The sequence below is a fragment of the Salvelinus sp. IW2-2015 genome, linkage group LG17 (genome assembly GCF_002910315.2).
Source record: "Salvelinus sp. IW2-2015 linkage group LG17, ASM291031v2, whole genome shotgun sequence".
NCBI lineage: Eukaryota > Metazoa > Chordata > Actinopteri > Salmoniformes > Salmonidae > Salvelinus > Salvelinus sp. IW2-2015.
The window spans coordinates 8,266,332-8,286,749 of NC_036857.1; the positions used below are offsets into that span (position 1 = coordinate 8,266,332).

Below are 20,418 nucleotides of genomic sequence, written 5' to 3' on the forward strand. Positions count from 1 at the left end.
GTTAAGAACAAATTCTTATTTACAATGACGGCCTACCCAGCCAAACCCTAACCCAGGCGATGCTGGGCCAATTGTGCACCACCCTATGGAACTCCCAATCATGGCTGGTTGTGATACAGCCTGAAATTGAAACACAGTCTGTAGTGACGCATCTAGCACGGAGATGCAGTGCCTTAGACAGCTGCTCCACTCGGGAGCCCCTGATATGTAGGGCGGTATTTAATTTAAATATTTTTTAAATGTCATTTTTGGGTGAGTTAGATGGTAGGGTATTTTTTATTTATTTTTTTCAAGCAAAGTATAAGGGAGTTGTGTACTCCAGTCTAGTAGGTGTAGGTAATGCAACATATTGGATGCCAACCGCCCTTAAACCTCATCGAAGAAGAAGTCAGCCGGTGCGTATGACGTAACAGTTCTTACCGGAAGTTAAAAAGTACACAACATAGATGGCGGCGTCCAACGAGACAATGTTGAAAAAACCACACGTGGGGAAAAAGAGAAAGGTAAAGTTCTAAATTTATCATAACACGTTTACAAATAGATGACTTACATCTGATCAGCTAATGTAGCTATATTCTATTCTCGGTCCTACTTTTTTGATCCTGCAACGCTGATTAAAGGCTACACACTGATTGTAGCCCTGATCCCCTATCCAATTTTCTCAACGCTTTCAGTAACATTACATTGCTAACGATTTAGTGACTGCAGCAGTTTCTCAAAACTCGTTGCTTGCTAGCCATTTTGTTGATACGTTTTCATTTGTTTGGGATAGAGAGTATACTATTGAAATCCCTTTACTTTTAGCTAGCTACTCTTTCTTCTTGAGGGCTAACGTTAGTAACGTAAGCGTCGATGCCTCTACTGTCTGTCTAGCTACCACTGAAACTGGTGAAAAGGCACCTGAAAAAGTTAATTATCTGTAACATGTTAAGGTTTTTCGTAATATGTATAATGGACAACATACAAAAAAATCCAGCCTGCTCCAATTAATGTGTTGTTATTTGACTTCATGATTGATATCTGTTTGTTCTGCAATCAGCCTCCAACGAGATACTGGGAGGGCACAGAGAAAGACGGGAAGAATGATGGAAAGAAACAGAAAGAAGGGGACAACAACGAACAGACTCCGCAACAAAATAAGACGAGGACAAAGGAAGGAGGAAAGCGAGGAGTAGCAGGAGGAAAGCAAGGAGTAGCAGGAGGAAAGCGAGGAGTAGCAGGAGGAAAGCGAGGAGTAGCAGGAGGAAAGCGAGGAAAGCGAGGAGGAGCAGGAGAAAAGGTCATATCAGGGGTAAGTGGTAGGTCAATCTGTATCACTGAAGATTCTTGAAATGTTTCACCCTATCCTTTAAGAATGTGTTTTTCATGAATGTTTAATTAAATCCCACAGAAATTAGATCCATTCCCAGGCTCAGCACTTGTCCCTGAAGAGAAGTTGAAAAAATTCAAGAGGGGAGTGAAGGGAGAACTGGTGAGGCATGTTTGAATACACATTCACCAAGACATTCTGTCAGAATAATGTCACTTACTAATTTTGAAAATATACCATTGTTTTGTACATGTACGTTAACTTTTTAGTAAGGTTTTTCCCCATCCCTCTCTCCCCAGCCCCCTCGGCCGCAGTACAAGCTCAGAGATGTGGTCATTCGATCAGAGGCTGCCTCAGACCTGGCCCAGAAGCAGAATGCACGATATGACCTTATGCTCCCAGAGGATGCTGGGTAATGTCAATACATTTGCAGGGCCAAGTTTAGTAGACAAAAATGGCTGTCCCGCTATCGTCTCTGCAACTTTCTGTTTTTCTCTGTTCTTAGGTTCCTGGAGGGAGACAAAGATGAGGACACGTGCAACATCTCACAGGATGACATCGCTGATGCTGTGGATATTACCGCAGGGGCAAAGGTGAGACACTGAAGGGGCAATAGCTAGGTTTCCATCCAATTGGCGACAGATTTTCGTGCAAATATGCATATTTTCGCACCAGTGCTATGTTTCCACTAAACAGACTTGTTGCAGATAAAAATCAGTGCGTGATGATGTAGTGCACACAAAATTTACTTTTTCGCTTACGTTTTCATGTACCAAATAAAAGTCTACATTTCAATGTGTTTCCATCGCATTTTCAACTCTACTAATAGTTTTGTCACAAAAACATGCATTAAATAGCAAATGTGCTTATCTGGTCTTGGCACATACGCTCTAGCCAACAGCTCTCAAATACGGTGCGGGAAGGCTAGTCTACATGAGATTATTATTGATATAAGAGCGAGAATATTCTTATTTGTGAAATGGCAGTCAAACATCGATCATCATGTCACCAGAATAAGACCCTTGATATTTATTGGAAAGGAGCATCGAGCTCATCACCAATCAATCAAATGTATTTATAAAACCCTTCTTACATCAGCTGATGTCACAAAGTGCTGTACAGAAACCCAGCCTAAAACCCCCAAACAGCAAGCAATGCAGGTATAGAAGCACTGTGGCTAGGAAAAACTCCCTAGAAAGGCCAGAACCTAGGAAGAAACCTAGAGAGGAACCAGGCTATGAGGAGTGGCCAGTCCTCTTCTGGCTGTGCCGGTCGGAGATTATAACAGAGAACCTGGCCAAGATATTCAAATGTTCATAGGTGACCAGCAGGGTCAAATAATAATAATCACAGTRGTTGTCGAGGGTGCAACAGGTCAGCACCTCGGGAGTAAATGTCAGTTGGCTTTTCATAGCCGATCATTCAGAGTATTTCTACTGCTCCTGCTGTCTCTAGAGAGTTGATAACAGCAGGTCTGGGACAGGTAGCACATCCGGTGAACGGGTAAGGGTTCCATAGCCGCAGGCAGAACAGTTGAAAGTGGAGCAGCAGCACGGCCAGGTGGACTGGGAGCAGCAAGGAGTCATCAGGCCAGGTAGTCCTGAGGCATGGTCCTAGGGCTCAGGTCCTCCGAGAGAAAGAAAGAATTAGAGAGAGCATACTTAAATTCACACAGGACACCGGATAAGACAGGAGAAATACTCCAGATATTACAGACTGACCCTAGCCCCCCGACACATTAAATACTGGAGGCTGAGACAGGAGGGGTCAGGAGACACTGTGGCCCTGTCCGACTATCACCAATCACTTTCACCACCCTGTAACTTATTTATCTGTAGCCTAATAAACTGCACGGTTTCCAGAGTCGTAGTGGGAGGACCACACACCATGTCATCATGTGACTCCCAAGTTTCCTTCGAAATAATGGTTATTATATTAATATTTGCACATAAAGCAGTTTTCACCACCATTTCTCACATAATACATTTTACAGTCGCAAAAAGATCCCACCAYGTCAAACAAACAAAAGATCTTACTACATTTATAAAATTGTACTGAAATGTGCTGCTTCCATCACAGCTGTTGTGATTTTTTTCTTATATAAAAACTGGATGAAAATGTATGTCATTTCAATTGCCCACAGGCAGAAATTATCTGAGTTCTGTCTTTTTTATAATGATGGATCTGTCTGGGGGTGGTGGTATCATTGAGTTGAGAGCCAGGCCAGTAATAAGGGTTGCCGGTTTGAACCCCCAAGCTTCCTGGGATGGAATCTGTAGGGAAGGGTCCGTCAGCCGGAGGGTTACCAGGTTCAATATCCCTGTATACTACCACCATTGAGCAAGGCACTTTACCCCTAAGTGCTCCAGAGGCTCTGCCACCGCCCCTGTGCTGCTCCCAGCCTGTGTGTGTGTCACGTAGGTACTGTGTGTGTGTGTGTGTGTCACGTAGGTACTGTGTGTGTGTGTGTCACGTAGGTACTGTGTGTGTGTGTGTGTGTCACGTAGGTACTGTGTGTGTGCCACGTAGGTACTGTGTGTGTGTGTCACGTAGGGTACTGTGACGGCAAATAATAAAGAATATCCATGCAAATGTAGTATTATTATTGTTTTCTAACTCTGTCACTCTCTCCCTCCACAGTACTTTAGCCTGACCCTGTCTCAGTTTGGGCCTTACCGACTGGATTACAGCAAGACTGGGCGGTCAGTTTCATGTTCTGTTTGTTGAGTGTGTTCTGTGCAAGCAGGCCAGATATTCTGTTTGTGCTTATATTGTTAGAGCTGGATTTGCTGGGTAAATTCATTGTGATTAGTTGTTTTAGTCCTGGGAAGTCTGATGTTTTGTATGTGTGTGTTCCCTCTATTCCAGACACCTGCTGCTTGGTGGCAGGAGAGGGCACGTGACCTGCCTGGACTGGCAGTCCAAACAGTTGATGTGTGAGATGAACGTGATGGAGACAGTCAACGATGTAAAGTGAGTACACACAATTACATTCACACACTCATTTACATTCAGTTTTAGGCATAATTTCCTCCTCCCATTAACTCATCCTAATCTGTACTTTTCTGTGTGTCCACTAGGTGGCTCCACAGTGAGGCTTTGTTTGCAGTGGCTCAGAAGAAGTGGCTGTATATCTATGACAACAAGGGCATCGAGCTCCACTGCATCCGCAAGTTCAACGATGTTCTCCGCATGCAGTTTCTCCCCTACCACTTCCTGCTGGCTACAGCAGTGTGTAAACTTATACTAACGTTGTAATATGTGTGTTTGTGTCAGATGTGTAAGGGGAATCAATTGTGTAATGAGTGATATGTGAATCAAGATGTAGGCAAGCTCTGGGGGTTACACAAGTCTTCAGGTCTCAGGTTACTTGTCTCAGGTTACTCAACACAACAGGTGATTGTAGTCTCACCCGTGAACTCATCCTGTGTCTCTCTACCCCCCTGTCTTGCTACCTCTCCTCCTCCAGAGTGCGACAGGCTTCCTGCAGTACCTGGATGTGTCAGTGGGTAAGGAGGTGGTGGCCATCTGCACCAAGGCTGGCCGGCTTGATGTGATGGCCCATAACCCTCACAACGGCATCATCCACCTGGGCCACTCCAACGGCACTGTCACCCTCTGGACGCCAAACCAGAGAGAGCCAGTTGTCAAGATGCTCTGCCACCAGGGAGGTGTGCGCTCTGTCGCCGTCGACAAGACTGGCACGTGAGTCCCAGTCAAAGACATAATATAGTTCTGGTTTTGTTATGAGTGGTTTTGGTCTCTCAGCCATTGAAAGGGTGGTTATGTTGTGCAGTGTAGCTGTTGTATTCAATATGATATCCACATTTGGGTCAGTGTTTTGTGATTGGTCTTTGCTGGTGTACTTCCCTATAATGTCCAGCAGGGGGCTGTCCTGTAACACTCTTCTATCTGTGCAGGTACATGGTGACCTCTGGCATGGACAAGAAGCTGAAGGTGTATGACATCAGATCCTACCGGCCCCTGCAGTCCTACTTCCTGCCTGCGGGAGCTTCCTGCCTATCTCTGAGTCAGAGGGGCCTGCTGTCCGCCGCCACAGGAGACATAGTCCAGGTCATACATGCTGCTTATAATTTTGCCTATGTTTTTGTCCCATGCCTTTTGTATTTTCCTGTGGTCTTCTTGACACTGCTATTACATAGTTCCATTCCAGCAAGCCATGGTAATGCCTCAGAGCTATATTGACCTATATTGTCCACTGAATCTAGAACCAAGCATACTAATGGAATTGACAGAACTGGAACCGGAACTCAAATACTCATTAAGAGGGAGAGAATGGATTGCTCTGAGGCAGCAACATGGTGCCCAGCTCTAATGCTGTCCAAACTCTCTCTACTTTTCCTGACCCTGTTTTTTTTTCACTGAGTATTCGTTAAAGGAAAAATCTACCCAAAACCCCTCATTCCTTTAATTTACAGTGTTAAATAACACTATGTGAGGAGAATATTTTTTGTGAACAAATGTTTCATTTTTGGTGTTATAATAAGGTTGTTAGCAACATGGAACATCATTGTGGAAATCTGCAGCTCAAGTCGACTACAAAATCCACAATGCAATTCTCTCTCTCTGGGCTGCTGTCTTGAGAAATTCTATAGGAAGAGAGACCACAAAAATGTTATCACCAAGAATGGTACAGAGTTGAAAGCTTAACAAACATAATCGGGTCTCTACTTTTATAGAAAAGAACAACCTCTTTTGTCTACGTGGCAGTTTAGCAGATGTGTGGAAACAGGGGTGGAAGATGGTGTAAAAGGCGATTGGTTTGTCTCTGCAGATTAAGATAGTGCAAGGGCTCAGCCGTATAACTGTGTTTGTCACAGTTCACACTATAATGTGATCCTTTCTGAAAGGTTCCACACGGCTGATTTCATGCAGATAGTAAACCCACGGGATGTCTCACATGCTGCAGTCGCACCTAAACGGATCGTAGCTATATGCCCAAAGACACGTTTGTATCAGGTTAGAAAAAACACTAGCAGATAACAAGAGACTAAGCAGTAAAACACGGGATAGCATGACTAATTATGTAATTTCTACAACACTGCCTAGTTAGCTAGAAAACGCTGCTACACACGATAATACCAAAGACAATATCAGCATGTAACGTAGCTAGTTATCAAGGAGTGAATGGGAGTCTATTGGGCGCCAGCACAAAAAAAAAACATTAGCACGAATTTCGTCAACACTAGGTACAACATTACAAATCTTTTCTGAGAATTGAGATAATGAACTTGCTATCTGTGGTATCGTATAGCTTTGGAATCGTGACATCACATATTTGAGGAAAATAGGGACGTTTCTCGACATATACACTGACTTTGAGAAGGGATTGCGTGACGATTTGCTTAGCAACCGCGTGACGACAACATGAACGCGATTGGTCAACAGTATGCTGGGTGGGGCGTTATACGTTCATTCATTGGATTCCTATCTCCTTTCTATAATATCTCTGGCAACGGCGCAATGCACACTGGACTAGAGGCAGACAAATAGGAAAAAATGTGCTAGACCCTCCATTAAATAAAACATTTCTCGAGGTAGGAATATTGCAAAAATATGATCAATGCCACRTTCAAGAGAAGACAACCTCCCGCATTATGACAGCGACTAGTGTTTAAATCTGACATGTATGATATGTTTTTCTGATCTAAAAGTCGTATTCCTATTAACTTCCAGTGTAGTGAGAGCGACTTTATCACGGTGCTACATCATACCGGATTGAACGGCAATAACTCAGATAAACGTGAAATGACCCAGGGAATCGATAGAACATCCCTCAGAGATGCACAAAAACAATATAACATTCAAAAATGGTGAACCTTTCCTTAAATGTCTGTGTCTGAGTGTTTCTCTGTTGATATCTCTGTGGTCACGTCTGCTTTTCTGTGTAGGTGTACAGAGATGTGTGGGGCACCCCAGTGACCAAGCCCTACATGGCCCACAGGGCAAAGGGCTCAGTGTGGGGTGTGCACTTCTGCCCCTTTGAGGACGTCCTAGGGGTGGGCCATGGAGAGGGCTTCACTAGCATGGTCGTACCAGGTCAGAATGAAATTCAGATTCAATCCATATTCTCCTTCCTGTGTGGCGTGTCCAATTGATCTAAATTCTGATTGACCCCAACCCTGGTGAACAGTCTCTAACTCCATGCTCTCTCTCCACCGCAAGGTGCTGGCGAGCCCAACTTTGACGGTCTGGATGCCAACCCGTACCGCAGTGCCAAGCAGAGGCAGGAGTGGGAGGTCAAAGCCCTACTAGAGAAGATCCAGCCAGAACTGATTGGCCTGGACCCTAGCCAGCTCAGCCAGGTGGACCACTCCACCTGGGAACAGAGACATGAGGACAGGGTCCAAGTACTGGTCAGTACTACCAAGGGATGGAAGCAGTTTATCAGAGGGATATTGCATATTGAGAATTAAGATGGTGACAAATCTGAACTTTGTCATAAATCATGCATTGATGTTGTGAGACTGAATGTTGTGTGGTTTGATTTCAGGGCTTTGACCCGCTGGCCAAGGAGAAGTTTACACCAAGGTTAAAGACCAAAGGTCGGAGTTCAAGTGGAAAAGTGGAAAAGCGCAAGAAGCAAGTGGCACATGAGGACCAGAGGGTGAGTTCTATTACTACAAAGACACCATGCAATTTATATGGAATTACGTCTTCATTATTTCATCTTTTGATATTTTACTAATTATGTGCGTCTCCCTTGGTCTTTCTGCTTCCTACCCGCTCTTGGTGGCTTTCCTCCACTCAGGATGTGATCAGGCAAACCGTGGAAGACAGGATGAAGATAGATAAAGAGAGGAAGGAGAAAGAGAAGAAAGAGGCGGCAGCAGCTGGTCAGAAGTCTGCTCTGGACAGATTCAGGAAGTAAGACAGAGGGACCAGTGTGTGTGTGTGTGTGTGTGTAGACGCCTCTGTGGGACTGAGCGTTGACCTTTCAGATAAAGGGCACATTCTGAGTATGGGACATGTTCCTCCGAAGCCCAGCCAGAAGGCTCCAACAGCCACTGCAGACACACAGAACATGCATACCAAACTGTATGAGATGACTTGGAACTGCATCATAATCAGTGCCCTGAGCTCATTCTGTGTGACATTTATAAACTGTCAGTGTATTTCATATCAAAATCTAATTTTATTGGTCACATACACATATTTAGCAGATGTTATTGCGGGTGCAGTAAAATGCTGTCAGTGTATTTATGTCAGTTGGAAAGGCTGTCATGAAGTATTATCACCTCCCTTCTCTATTGTGACAATTATGATCGTTTTTTTCAGTACAGTTTAATACTGTTACTTGACAAATGTTTTATATAAAAAACACATGTCATTTGTGAAATAAAAAACATTTGTTCACAAAAAAAGTATTTGTGGCGTCCTTTTCCATCAGTGGCAAAAGATTTCACATTCTACCTCTATAATGTGTCAATTAACTTTAATGTAATGCTACAGACGTGGAAGTCAAAAGTAGGATGAAATGTCATCTATCCCCGTTGCTCTCTTTCAGTCTGCTGGAAAGCAAAAACCAACCATCAGTTTTATCTACACAAACACTACTACGACTTTGACTACTACCAGCATGTCATATCAGTGCGACATACTAGCACAGCTTTACCAATGTTTTTTTTTTTAGAAACCACTAAACAAAATGCTTACTTATTGATATTTAGATTCTTCCACAGTCTTTGAGAACATTGGGATAAAATGTTCTGTGAACATGAACATTCTTGTTACTCCTTGATGGTTTTAATTACTTTTTTAAAACTTTCCACGCCAACTTTCTCATGCCGGTTTACTAAAATGTGTGTATAAAGAGGGGGACTGAGCCCTGTGGAGTACATCATTTGGGAAGAGGCATCGTCTCAGAATGATGGGTGCTGGTGTTGCTATTCTGTCTGTCTGGAGCACAGACTCAGGGTGAGAGGTGAAACTACTACTACAACAACAATTCAAGTTGACTGAATCTGGAATGAGCTGAGAGACTTGGTGCACAACCAGGAAATCACAGTGGCGGAATAGAGAGTAGAGCTGAGGAACATGGAGGTCAGACTCTGGGACAGTGGAGGGAAGGTGGAGGAGCTGAAGAGAAACAATGCAGCCCATCAGCACACCTGTCAGCCATAGAGGCCTGACTGAATGCAAGTGAAAGCCAGGTGGTGGAGCTGAGTGCTGCTAAGACCGTACTGCCGTGCCACAAGAACAAGGTGGAGGAACTAGAGAGAATGCAGCCTTGGACTGGGTGACAGTGAGAATGATGTAGAGGAGCTGAAGAAATACAAAACACCCTTAGAGGCCAGAGTGACAGCTAGTGAGAGCCAGGTTGAAGAAAGAAAAGCCCACCTTGGAGGCCAGAGTGACAGCTAGTGAGAGCCAGGTTGAAGAAAGAAAAGCCCACCTTGGAGGCCAGAGTGACAGCCAGTGAGAGCCAGGTGGAAGAGCTGAAGAGAGAACACAGATCACAAGTGGCATTCTCTGCTGGCTTGGGTGACAGCGTTGCAAGTCCCTTCAACATTGAGACATCACTGGTCTGAGTCTTCGCCAACATAGGCACAGCCTACAACCGAACTACAGGTATCATTACTAGTGAAAAGAGTCTTACCTCAGATTCACCGCCTGCGATCGGCATGCTTCTGCTGTAATGGGTGTGAGGTTTTATAAGAATGTCCAGTCAATGATTTGGAATGGATCAACCACAATGGGAGTAATGAGTTTGTGACTAGAGGCTTTGGAGCTGGAGAAGGGGGATGTGGTCTACCTGCATCTCGATGAAGGCCAGGGGCTCACTGATATTCAAGGCAACCACAACACCTTTACTGGCTTCCTACTCCCTATGTGAGGGTAACACCTCCTCTGAATAATACAATTGCAACAGAATTAAGCATGAAATGTTTGCGTCTCTTTGGGTTTTTGTTAACATTTCTCAGCAGACCGGTAACAAGTGTGGTTTACCTCACTCAGTAATGTTTTTATCAATGCTCATTGACATTGGTTCATTAATTGCATGCAGGTCTTGCTTCAAGCCTTCTTTCCAGCTGACCACTTACAATTAAGTGTTTGTTGTCACAAATGACAGAGAATATTACTAGAACTGGTTAAGCATATAATGGGTAGAATAAGATACCTGTCCCATGGTTGCTAGGCAACCACGAGGGAAGGTTATACCTGTGGACGGACTTTGTTTTGCTTAATTATCTTTCCGGCTCACTGTTTGCATTCCTCTTTTCATCACCTATATGCATCTAACCCGCAAGCCTCTACTCACACCCAGCTGTAATTGTCCTATCCTTATCTTATCCTTATATAAAGGTTTCATAGTTGGACAGAAAATCAAAGGGGGCAAAGTCAACTGTTAAAGATTGTGAGAGGGTGTGAGTGTGAGAGAGAGAGAGAGTTGAGTGAGTAAATGGGAAAGAGAAATAGAGAGCGAGCAGTTTAATAGGTGAGAGTGACTGTTATTGCAGTTCCAAAGATATTCAGTCTAAGAAAGGGTATGATTGAGGGCTTTATTAGTGATCAATCCATTCTTGCACACACACATTTTCTGAGTACATTCACGCATCCTTCATACTAATACATCTTCACAGAATAGAATACTCAATATTCATTCTAGGTGAGGGAGGAGGAAGAACATACATGGCTACCCGGATCTGTCTTTGTTCAAACAATGCGAATTACAATGTTTCAGTTCACTTCTCACGTTAGTATTGAAAAGGTTATTGGAAACACTCCCCAATAATACATCCCCCCCAAAAATCCAAGAGATGTCCCTTTGTCTACAACATACACTCATAAATAATGTTGAAAACTGCATTTTAATTTGTATTGGATCTCCTCAGCTGCATTTACACAGGCAGCCCAATTCAGATTTTTTTCTCTCACTAATAGTTTTTTTGACTAATCAGATCAACTCTGAAAAAGATCTGATGTAAAAAAGATATACATTTGGTCAAAAGACCAATTAGTGGGAAAAATATCAGAATTAGGCTGCCTGTGTAAACGCAACCCTCTTGACTACAGAAGAGCCCTCTGCAGCAGTGGACTGAATCCCTCTCTGGGTCAGACAAATCATTACCCTCCCAGCCCAGAAAAACCAATGCATGTCTTTTATTCACACTCTACTTGCTAAACATGACAGTTACATAAGTTATTGAAGCGGGGTTATAAATACTGCATCTGTGTGTTTGTGTGTGTATGTGTTCGCCTATGGCAGTCCATCTCATCTGGTCTTTTTCATGTCTTGAGTGCTGCTGACTGACCATAGCGGTTGAACCACCAGGGAAGACGGGCTGACTGTGTACTGAGGTGCTCCCTTTGCCTCTGTTTCTTCCTTTGTTCCTTCAAGTTTATCTATAGAACTGCACAGATGAAAGCAAATCATCTATTCAGAATTCAGTTCAGATGAAGGACAGGAGTCGATGAGAGGAAACAATGAAAGAAAACCACTTGTTTTGATTGACATTTCAGCTGAATACATAATCGAGAAAATGCTTGGTACTACTGGAGTGATCTGGAGTGGGTGGGGGAAGAGAGAAACTATCATTTACATTTTTACCATATTATTATTAAAGTGGAAGCAAGAGTTAGTTGCATTTTGGCAACTTCATGCATCTTTAGTGCTAAATTTTCATAACTGAGGTGAAAGCAGCTTGAGTCTACTTAGGCAGTAAGTAATCTTACATAGTAGCTATACAGAAGAGACTATATACTAAGTCATTTTGCAGGTTGTTTCAGTCTTACAGTAAGCTGATTACCTTATGCTTGTCTTGTGGCAGGGCTTGTAAACTATTACAGACTACAAAGGGAAGCACAGCCACAAGCTGCCCAGTGACACGAGCCTACCAGACGAGCTAAATTACTTCTACGCTCGTTTCGAGGCAAGCAACTCTGGTGTTCCGGACGACTGTGTGATAACGCTCTCCGTAGCCGATGTGAGTAAGACCTTTAAACAGGTCAACATTCACAAGGCCGCAGGCCCGGACAGATTACCAGGACGTGTACTCTGAGCATGCGCTGACCAACTGGCAAGTGTCTTCACTGACATTTTCTACCTGTCCCTGACCGAGTCTGTAATACCAACATGTCTCAAGCAGACCACCATAGTGCCTGTGCCCAAGAACACTAAGGTAACCTACCTAAATGACTACCGACTTGTAGCACTCACGTCTGTAGCCATAAAGTACTTTGAAAGGCTGGTCATGGCCCACATCAACACCATTATCCCAGAGACCCTAGACCCACTCCAATTTGCATACCGCCCCAACAGATCCACAGATGATAAAATCTCTATTGCATTCCACACTGCCCTTTCCCACCTGGACAAAAGGAACACATATGTGAGAATGTTATGCATTGACTACAGCTCAGCGTTCAACACCATAGTGCCCTCAAAGCTCATCACTAAGCTAAGGACCCTGGGACTAAACACCTCCCTCTGCAACTGGATCCTGGACTTCCTGACGGGCCGCACCCAGGTGGTAAGAGTAGGTAACAACACTTCCGCCACGCTGATCCTCAACATGGGGGCCAGTACCCTCCTGTACTCCCTGTTCACTCATGACTGCATGGAAAGGCATGACTCCAACACCATCATTAAGTTTGCTGATGACACAACAGTGGTAGGCCTGATCACCGACAATGATGAGACAGCCTACAGGGAGGAGGTCAGAGACCTGGCATAGTCACCCGGCATAGTCACTTTAACTCTACCTACATGTACATACATATTACCGACATGGCCAACACAACAACCTCTCCCTCAACGTGATCAAGTCAAACGAGATGATTGTGGACTACAGGAAAAGGAGGACCGAGCATGCCCCCATTCACATCGACGGAGCTGTAGTGGAGCAGGTCGAGAGCTTCAAGTTCCTTGGTGTCCACATCAACAACAAACTATCATGGTCAAAGCACACCAAGACAGTCGTGAAGAGGTCACGACAAAACTTACTCCCCCTCAGGAGACTGAAAAGATTTGGCATGGGTCCTCAGATCCTCAAAAAGTTATACAGCTGCACCATCGAAAGCATCCTGACTGATTACATCACTGCCTGGTATGGCAGCTGCTTCACCTCCAACCACAAGGCACTACAGAGGGTAGTGCGCACGGCCCAGTACATCACTGGGACCAAGCTTCCTGACATCCAGGACCTCTATACCAGGCAGTGGTATAGACTCCAGCCACCCTAGCGATAGACTGTTCTCTCTGCTACCGCACGGCAAGCGGTACCGGAGCGCCAAGTCTAGGTGCAAAAGGTTTCTCAACAGCTTCTACCTCTAAGCCATAAGACTCCTGAACAGCTGTCTCTTATACACATCTAGATGTGTATAAGAGACAGCAACAACCTCTCCCTCAACGTGATCAAGTCAAACGAGATGATTGTGGACTACAGGAAAAGGAGGACCGAGCATGCCCCCATTCACATCGACTGTCTAGTACCTGTCTCTTATACACATCTAGATGTGTATAAGAGACAGCCTGTATAGAGCCTCCACATTGACTCTGTACCAGTACCCCCTGTATATAGCCTTGCTATTGTTATTTACTGCTGCTCTTTAATTGTTACTTTTATTTCTTATTTTTTACTTGATCTATTTTTTACTTAACACGTATTTTTTCTTAAAACTGCATTGTTGGTTAAGGGCTTGTAAGTAAGCATTTTACTGTAAGGTCTATACCTGTTGTATTAAGCGGATGTGAAAAATAAAATTAGATTTTAATTAGTRGAACATTCCATTATGCATTAATAACATTACTCTAAATTCTTACATTAATGGCAAATATCCTGTAGGTTATGTGTTTCCTGGTCAGTAATATTTACATATCTACAGCAGTGTTTCCCAACTCCAGTCCTCCAGGACCCCCAACAGTACACATTTTTGTTGTAGCACCAGACAAACTCACYTGATTCAACTCAATGAGGGCTTGATGATTAGTTGACAAGTTAAATCAGGTGTGCTTGCCCGGGGCTACAACTAAAATGTGTACTGTTGGGGGTCCTGGAGGACTGGAGTTGGGAAACACTGGTCTACAGTATGTGTCTGTGTGTGTTCTAGCAGTCTTAAATATATCTTCACACTAATTCCCTTCAACTACTGATTCATATTCCTTCAGCTTTGACAAAATGCCAGCATTATAACATAACATAAAATACATTCAAATATTCCTAAAAAGCTATAAAAATAAAAGCACATTTTCATAGTGCACAGTGATTCCTTACCATTCCCAATGAAATAGAGCACTTGTGCTATTCACAGTATTGAAATCCTGGCAGAGGCACAGCCCCCAAAACACAATAGTTTCCTATCCACGAGGGCAACACCCCCCTCACAGCCCCTGATCCACCCCCAGAAAGGTCCCCAGCATGGCCCGGACTTTACAGACCCCCAGGGAGGCGCGCAGGCCCAGCCAGGAGCAGGGGGGAGGGGAGTGGATGTCAGCCCAAAACCGGAGCATCTCTCTGGGGGAGATGTGGTGGATGGACACCATGGCCTGGTAGCAGCAGCGCCCGTAGGGCACTGCGGGCCCACCAGAGAACAGCGGGCAGTGGGAGGGCAGCACTCCAGCTGCACGGGCACACAGACCCACAAACACGTCCTCAGGGGGCAGAGGGGTGGGCAGAGGTGAGGCAGCGGCAGTCAAGGAGATCTTGAGCAGGGTGGAGCGAGAGAGGATGTAGGCAGTGCCACTGCAGTAGTCAGGGAAGACAGATGCAGGGTATGCCCCTCTAGGGAGGTAGTGCTTACTGTCTGGGTCTCGGTCTGGAGCCACGTGAAGGTGGACCCGGCCAAGGTACAGGTCCCCATGCTCGTAGGTGTTGGTCACGGTGCTCCTGTTCAGGTAGCGCAGCAGGGCCCCGGGGTTGAACAGGACGTCATCGTCCACCTTGGCCAGGAAGTGGGCCTGGGGGCAGAAGTGTCGGGCCCAGTTCAGCATGGAGAGGGTCTTCAGGGTCAGGTTAGAGTAGGAGTCCCAGAAGCGCCCTTGGATCAGGTCCCCTCGTTCCCGGGCCTCCTCTATCAGCAGCTTGGCTAGCCCAGGGTCAGAGGCCACCCCGACCATGAACAAGGTCATGACCCTATGACCCCTGACCTCCACCTCCCCACCCCACGTGTCCCGGATGGCCTGGCGGGCCATCTGATTGGCTGGGGCGGAGGTCACCATGGCGATGAGGTAGGGTTTGGCACGCTGGCAGACGAGAGGGCTGGGCATAAGGAGGTACTCCTCGGGTCTGGTTGGGGGGACACTTTGTGGGAGTATAATCCCCCCCTGCGCCTCTACCATTGTGTTCATGTTCATGGAGGTGGCCCATGACTCAATGGAGTCCACGAAGAGCAGAGCTAGCAGGGCAGCACTGACTATCAGCACACAGAGAGCAGGCACCACCCCGAACCGCCCCCGCTTACCAAAGCGGGGCTTACACACCCACAGGCCCCGCCCCACCATGACCTCCAACCTCCACACTGCAGCACTCAGGCAGCTCCACAACTCACCCCTTCTCTCTTTATCCTCCTGTCTTCTTTCACGCCAGCTCTATAACTCAGAATTCTTATCTTTCCTCGTTTTACTTCCTTGCTGTCTCTTGTGTGTCTTTCTCAACCCTCAGTTGGTTGGCTGCAGATAACTCTCCAGATTGCAGGTGGCACGAGAGGTCCATTCAGTGCTGCATCACTGTATCCAGAGCAGGCCAGGGAAGCTGCACGTTATAGAGGCAAATAGAATCGGGTTAACACACACACACACATTGCCTGGAGCTGTCAATGGCTTCATATCCCACAACACTGTGCGTCAAAGCGTTGTCGTTATTCTCAGCGCAAATGAAAACAAAAGAGAGAAAGCATTTCCCAAAGGAGGACCCTGGCAAAGCTTCTGAATGAGCGGTATCCTTTGTCGCTTAGACCGATCCTTTAAAAAATATAAGATATGTAGCAGTTGATTCCTGCTATATAAATATCCTGATCATAAACATCACACTAACCCATAGGCTACACGTATAGGCTACACATCCAACTACACATCCACCACCAACTGAGACATCGTGCAGTCTGTTAATGATTAACCTMATCTTAAAAACTCCACCCAACCACTTACAGGGAAAACAATAAGACTTACACTACAGAACTTCCCCTACGTATAAAAATGCAGTTTAACAGTATACCATGATTTGGTACTGAGAGGCTACTGGATACTAGCCTACAGTTGTCATGAGCGTTTTGGCAACAAGAGCGTTACGCACGCAACATTGAAATATACTACATTTATTTGTTTTAAAATGTAAATATGATGTAAGTATGATTGAAGACACCCCAATCCTGATCTTATATTAGGCTACAAAGAAATTGATACATATCGGATGCCTATTGCTTATCATTGTTCTGTAGTAATCAACTGTAGGCGCCAGCGAATTTGGGACTTTGAATATATGTATTATTGCATTATTATTATTATTATTATAAATGGTGCCCACTCTATAAAATAAAAACGCAATAACATCAAACCTTGAATCCAATGAAGACGACCATGTCAACACATCCTGTCCATGGTTCCGTTATCCTCCGCAATATTTGTGGCTTCAAATATTCCCCACTGAGCATAATGCAGTAACAAACTCGTCACATCCGGATGCAGGCTGTACCATGCACTTAATGTTGAAGACAGACTGATAAGGTCAATTCATGCAAATACACGTATTCGACATAGACTGCTTGTGGTCGTGCGTTTCTCTTTTTAATGTAGGACTATTCGTAGGCTATAGGCTTAGTAGAGAAGATATTAGAAGAAGATAGATTTAGAATATATTATTGCATTTGACAATTCTTCTGTTCTTGATAGTTGCATGACATCTTGTGGACGTGTTTGTAAATGTAGCCTATCTTGTCAAGTATCTTTGACCCTTCTGAGCATTATTACACAGTAAGGGTTATGCTACACTACTTGTATGCCTATAATTATTGCTTTTTGATGACCATCAGAATCTCAACTTAATACTTGAGACTTATGTTTGACCATAATGTGGCCAATATTTCTTTGAGCCCTACTATAGCGTTTCCCAAACTTAGTCCTCGGGACACCAAGGGGTGCACGTTTTGTTTTTTCCCTAACACTACAAAACTGATTAAAATGATCAAAGCTTGATAATTACTTGATTATGTGAAACAACTGTGTAGTGCTTGGGCAAAAAACAGAACGCGCACCCATTGAGGTCCCGAGCACCGAGTTTGGGAAACCCTGCCCTACTACATTTTAGTACTAATCAGTGCTAAAGCTCTGTATGTGACATAAGCTTTTACAAGAAGAGATGGTCTGCAATTGAGCAACCTTTTCATGCCCAAAATAATTCAGGCTGTTCTGGAGGCAAAGGAGGCTCCGAACCGTACAAGATGGGTGTACCTAATAAACTGTCCACTTAGTGTCTATCCACCTCTTTCCAGTTCAAGATGTTTGTGTACAATATGGGGAAAGGGGGATACCTAGTCAGTTGTACAACTGAATGCATTCAACTGAAATGTGTTTTCCACATTTAACCCAACCCCTCTGAATCAGAGATGCGGGGGGCTACTTTAATCAGCATCCACATCATCGGCGCCCGGGGAACAGTGGGTTAACTGCCTTGCTCAGGGGCAGAATGGCAGATTTTTACCTTGTCAGCTCGGGGATTTGATCCAGCCACCTTTTGGTTACTGGCCCAACCCTCCTACCCACCAGCCACCCACCATATTGCCTTTACCTAGCATGTGCTTTTAGATTATAGTATGTAAATAAAACTCCTTAAATTACAGTCAGATTACACAGTCCACACAGTGTAACAGTAGAATAACAGGCATGTGTGGGCAGAGAGACCATGTGGTGGTCAATTTCTATATTATCAAATGAGGAGAGACAAACTTATGAGACAATTCAGAATTATACTTAAACTGAATCTTTATTAGTGAGAGCTCTGCAATAGCGATGGCTGGTCGACGAAACACCCTCAGATGATTTGTTGAGAGCCCTGACACAAAGGATATAAATATATTTTATAGCAAAGATACACCCCCTGTCTTCATGACAAACAACATATGTGTGGAATGGGTCACAAGGTGAGAAAGGAGTATCACCCAGCCAGATAGCATTTGCTATGAAGACTGTTCTTATTGTACAGAGCTTGGCACCTAAAACAAGGCTCCGATTTCATCCCTGGTACTTCATATTACAGAAACACCATTCTATGGCATACATTAATTGTCAACTCCAGATACCTCTAACTCAAGTAAAACCCATGTCCTTGACCACACGCCTAGACGAGCTCACTGAGGGGAGTGAGCCTAAGTCATACACTATCCCAGGATAGGTGCAACATCAGAGATGACGTACAATGGTTCCAGACACTACCCCACACATCCTGTCTCAGACCTTATCTCCCCCAAAGCCAAAGGAGGGAGTGACTGGGCACAGACATTGTGGAGACAAGTAATTGGTTCCCCATTAATTACGCCATCCCTTCACATGGTTTGTAATAGGTAAAGATACATATCCACATATGAAGACAATGTTCCCTAATGTCCTCTTCTCTTTCTGATATTCTGCATAGCAACAGGGACATGTGATAGGCAAGCCTGACTTCTCCCTTCTCTGGGCCCCAGGTGACTGAGGCCCATATGAGGAAAGAAGTGCAACTGCCAACACCAGAGTCCAAAGGGATATAATATAATAACAAGAGTTCAACAGTTTTAATCATATAAGCATTTTAAGCAGATAAGACATCTTAATTATCTATGTTACCGAGCTAATTCTGATTCTCCCGCCACAACCACCAACCTGTTTTTGAGAATACATATTCGGAAAACACAAGAAAAACAAGTGCCATGAATGATGTTCTGCCAAATTCTTCGGACACAMATTTTTATTTCAACAACAATAAGCAATGAAGCCTGGAAAAGCAATGTAAAGCCAGTTTAAATATATATATGCACCACACATGAACTAGGGCTTATAGCAAGAACCATATAGGGTGAATTTGGAATAAGTTGGACACTTTTAGTGTTTCCATCTTCTGTAACCTTTTTCGACATCTATCCAACATATTAGCCCAACACATGATACATTTCTGAAATACTCAAGATGTTTCCTAATCACCCACACACACACCAAAAAAATGTGATATCATATTCACAGGAGGCATGACCCACCCATTTGTTTACACTGAGTCAAAACCATATTTTCAGTTCGCATTTGGTAGACTGGGACAGCAGGTTAGATTAACTGGGACACAATTATTATAGTCCTAATTGTACCCCAATGACAATTATATTCAATTTTGTGTGATTGGGAAACATCTGAGGATTTCAGTAATGTATCATGTTGGGCTAAACTGGATCTCTTTCCTCCATTGGAGAAGCCTTTAAGACTGTCCCACGTTAGCTACTCCATGCTGTCCTAATTTAGCTAGCTATGGTTGGTAAAGCAGAAGAAAAAAATACAACATTTAAACAATAGTTTAGATTTCCTCTTATCAGACCAATAAATAAAAGCCTCAGGATTCAGAGATGGGCAGTATTTCTGTAAAACCCAAAATAAGGTTTTGTCTAGAAGGGATACAGCTTTAGTCAAATTTGACTTTTCATAGGAGGTTTAGGAGAACTATGCAGCAGGTTAGGATAATTCATGTAGCAGGTTAGGAGAATTAGGTTAGACATGACCCCTAGACATTTTAATTTTCACATACATTTAGGTAATTTAATACACACTCGTATCCAGAATGACTTACGCACTTAGAGTGCGTTCAACTAAGGTAGATAAACAACTACATTTCACAGTCATAGCAAGTAAAACGTTTCTGTAACCATTACTGAGAATGTTGTTGATATGCGGGCTGGCTACTTGCAAATGTATTTTACATGATGTCCCATTCTATCCGAATTCCCCCTAGGTGGAATTATTAGGTTTATTACAGTCAGATTTAATAAATGGTCAGATTTACACACCATACTCACCTCTCTCCTTATTCTAAGGAATATTATATTATAAAGAATGTACGCAAGGATTAGGCCTATAATATTGACAACAAAATCTACCAATCAGCTCCCCTTCGAAGAAGGCAGACAGGCTGACG

The 20,418-nt window shown here is 44.1% G+C and overlaps 2 protein-coding genes across 4 annotated transcripts; one reads left to right on the top strand and one right to left on the bottom strand.

The window, feature by feature from the left end:
- Positions 1 to 394: 394 nt before the first annotated feature.
- wdr46 (WD repeat domain 46) lies at positions 395 to 8,506 on the top strand. The gene is made up of 14 exons (XM_024006121.2): positions 395 to 503; positions 1,040 to 1,291; positions 1,391 to 1,471; positions 1,609 to 1,721; positions 1,815 to 1,902; positions 3,950 to 4,011; positions 4,178 to 4,282; positions 4,390 to 4,540; positions 4,779 to 5,014; positions 5,230 to 5,383; positions 7,222 to 7,369; positions 7,496 to 7,686; positions 7,824 to 7,937; positions 8,082 to 8,506. The coding sequence occupies exons 1-14, from the start codon at positions 447 to 449 to the stop codon at positions 8,199 to 8,201; spliced, it is 1,872 nt and encodes a 623-aa protein (XP_023861889.1). The 5' UTR covers positions 395 to 446; the 3' UTR covers positions 8,202 to 8,506.
- A 2,313-nt stretch (positions 8,507 to 10,819) lies between these two features.
- Positions 10,820 to 16,942, bottom strand: b3galt4 (UDP-Gal:betaGlcNAc beta 1,3-galactosyltransferase, polypeptide 4). 3 transcript variants are annotated; one of them, XR_002879010.2, is made up of 3 exons: positions 16,826 to 16,942; positions 15,821 to 16,023; positions 10,820 to 11,685 (listed from the first exon to the last, which is right to left on the bottom strand). XR_002879010.2 is itself a non-coding variant. In XM_024006549.2 (2 exons), the coding sequence occupies exon 2, from the start codon at positions 15,771 to 15,773 to the stop codon at positions 14,655 to 14,657; it is 1,119 nt and encodes a 372-aa protein (XP_023862317.1). In that variant the 5' UTR covers positions 15,774 to 16,023; positions 16,826 to 16,913; the 3' UTR covers positions 13,828 to 14,654. The 3 variants fall into 3 exon arrangements, 1 of the variants encoding a protein (XP_023862317.1); XR_002879009.2 differs by having other exon boundaries at positions 14,548 to 16,023; positions 16,826 to 16,913; XM_024006549.2 differs by lacking the exon at positions 10,820 to 11,685 and having other exon boundaries at positions 13,828 to 16,023; positions 16,826 to 16,913.
- Positions 16,943 to 20,418: the final 3,476 nt, after the last annotated feature.

Coding starts and splice junctions, on each gene's coding strand:
- wdr46 (XM_024006121.2), top strand. CDS start 447: ATGGCGGCGTCCAACGAGACAATGTTGAAAAAACCACACGTGGGGAAA. Junction 1,903..3,949: donor ATATTACCGCAGGGGCAAAG/GTGAGACACTGA, acceptor CTCCCTCCACAG/TACTTTAGCCTGACCCTGTC. Junction 4,012..4,177: donor GATTACAGCAAGACTGGGCG/GTCAGTTTCATG, acceptor CCTCTATTCCAG/ACACCTGCTGCTTGGTGGCA.
- b3galt4 (XM_024006549.2), bottom strand. CDS start 15,773: ATGGTGGGGCGGGGCCTGTGGGTGTGTAAGCCCCGCTTTGGTAAGCGG.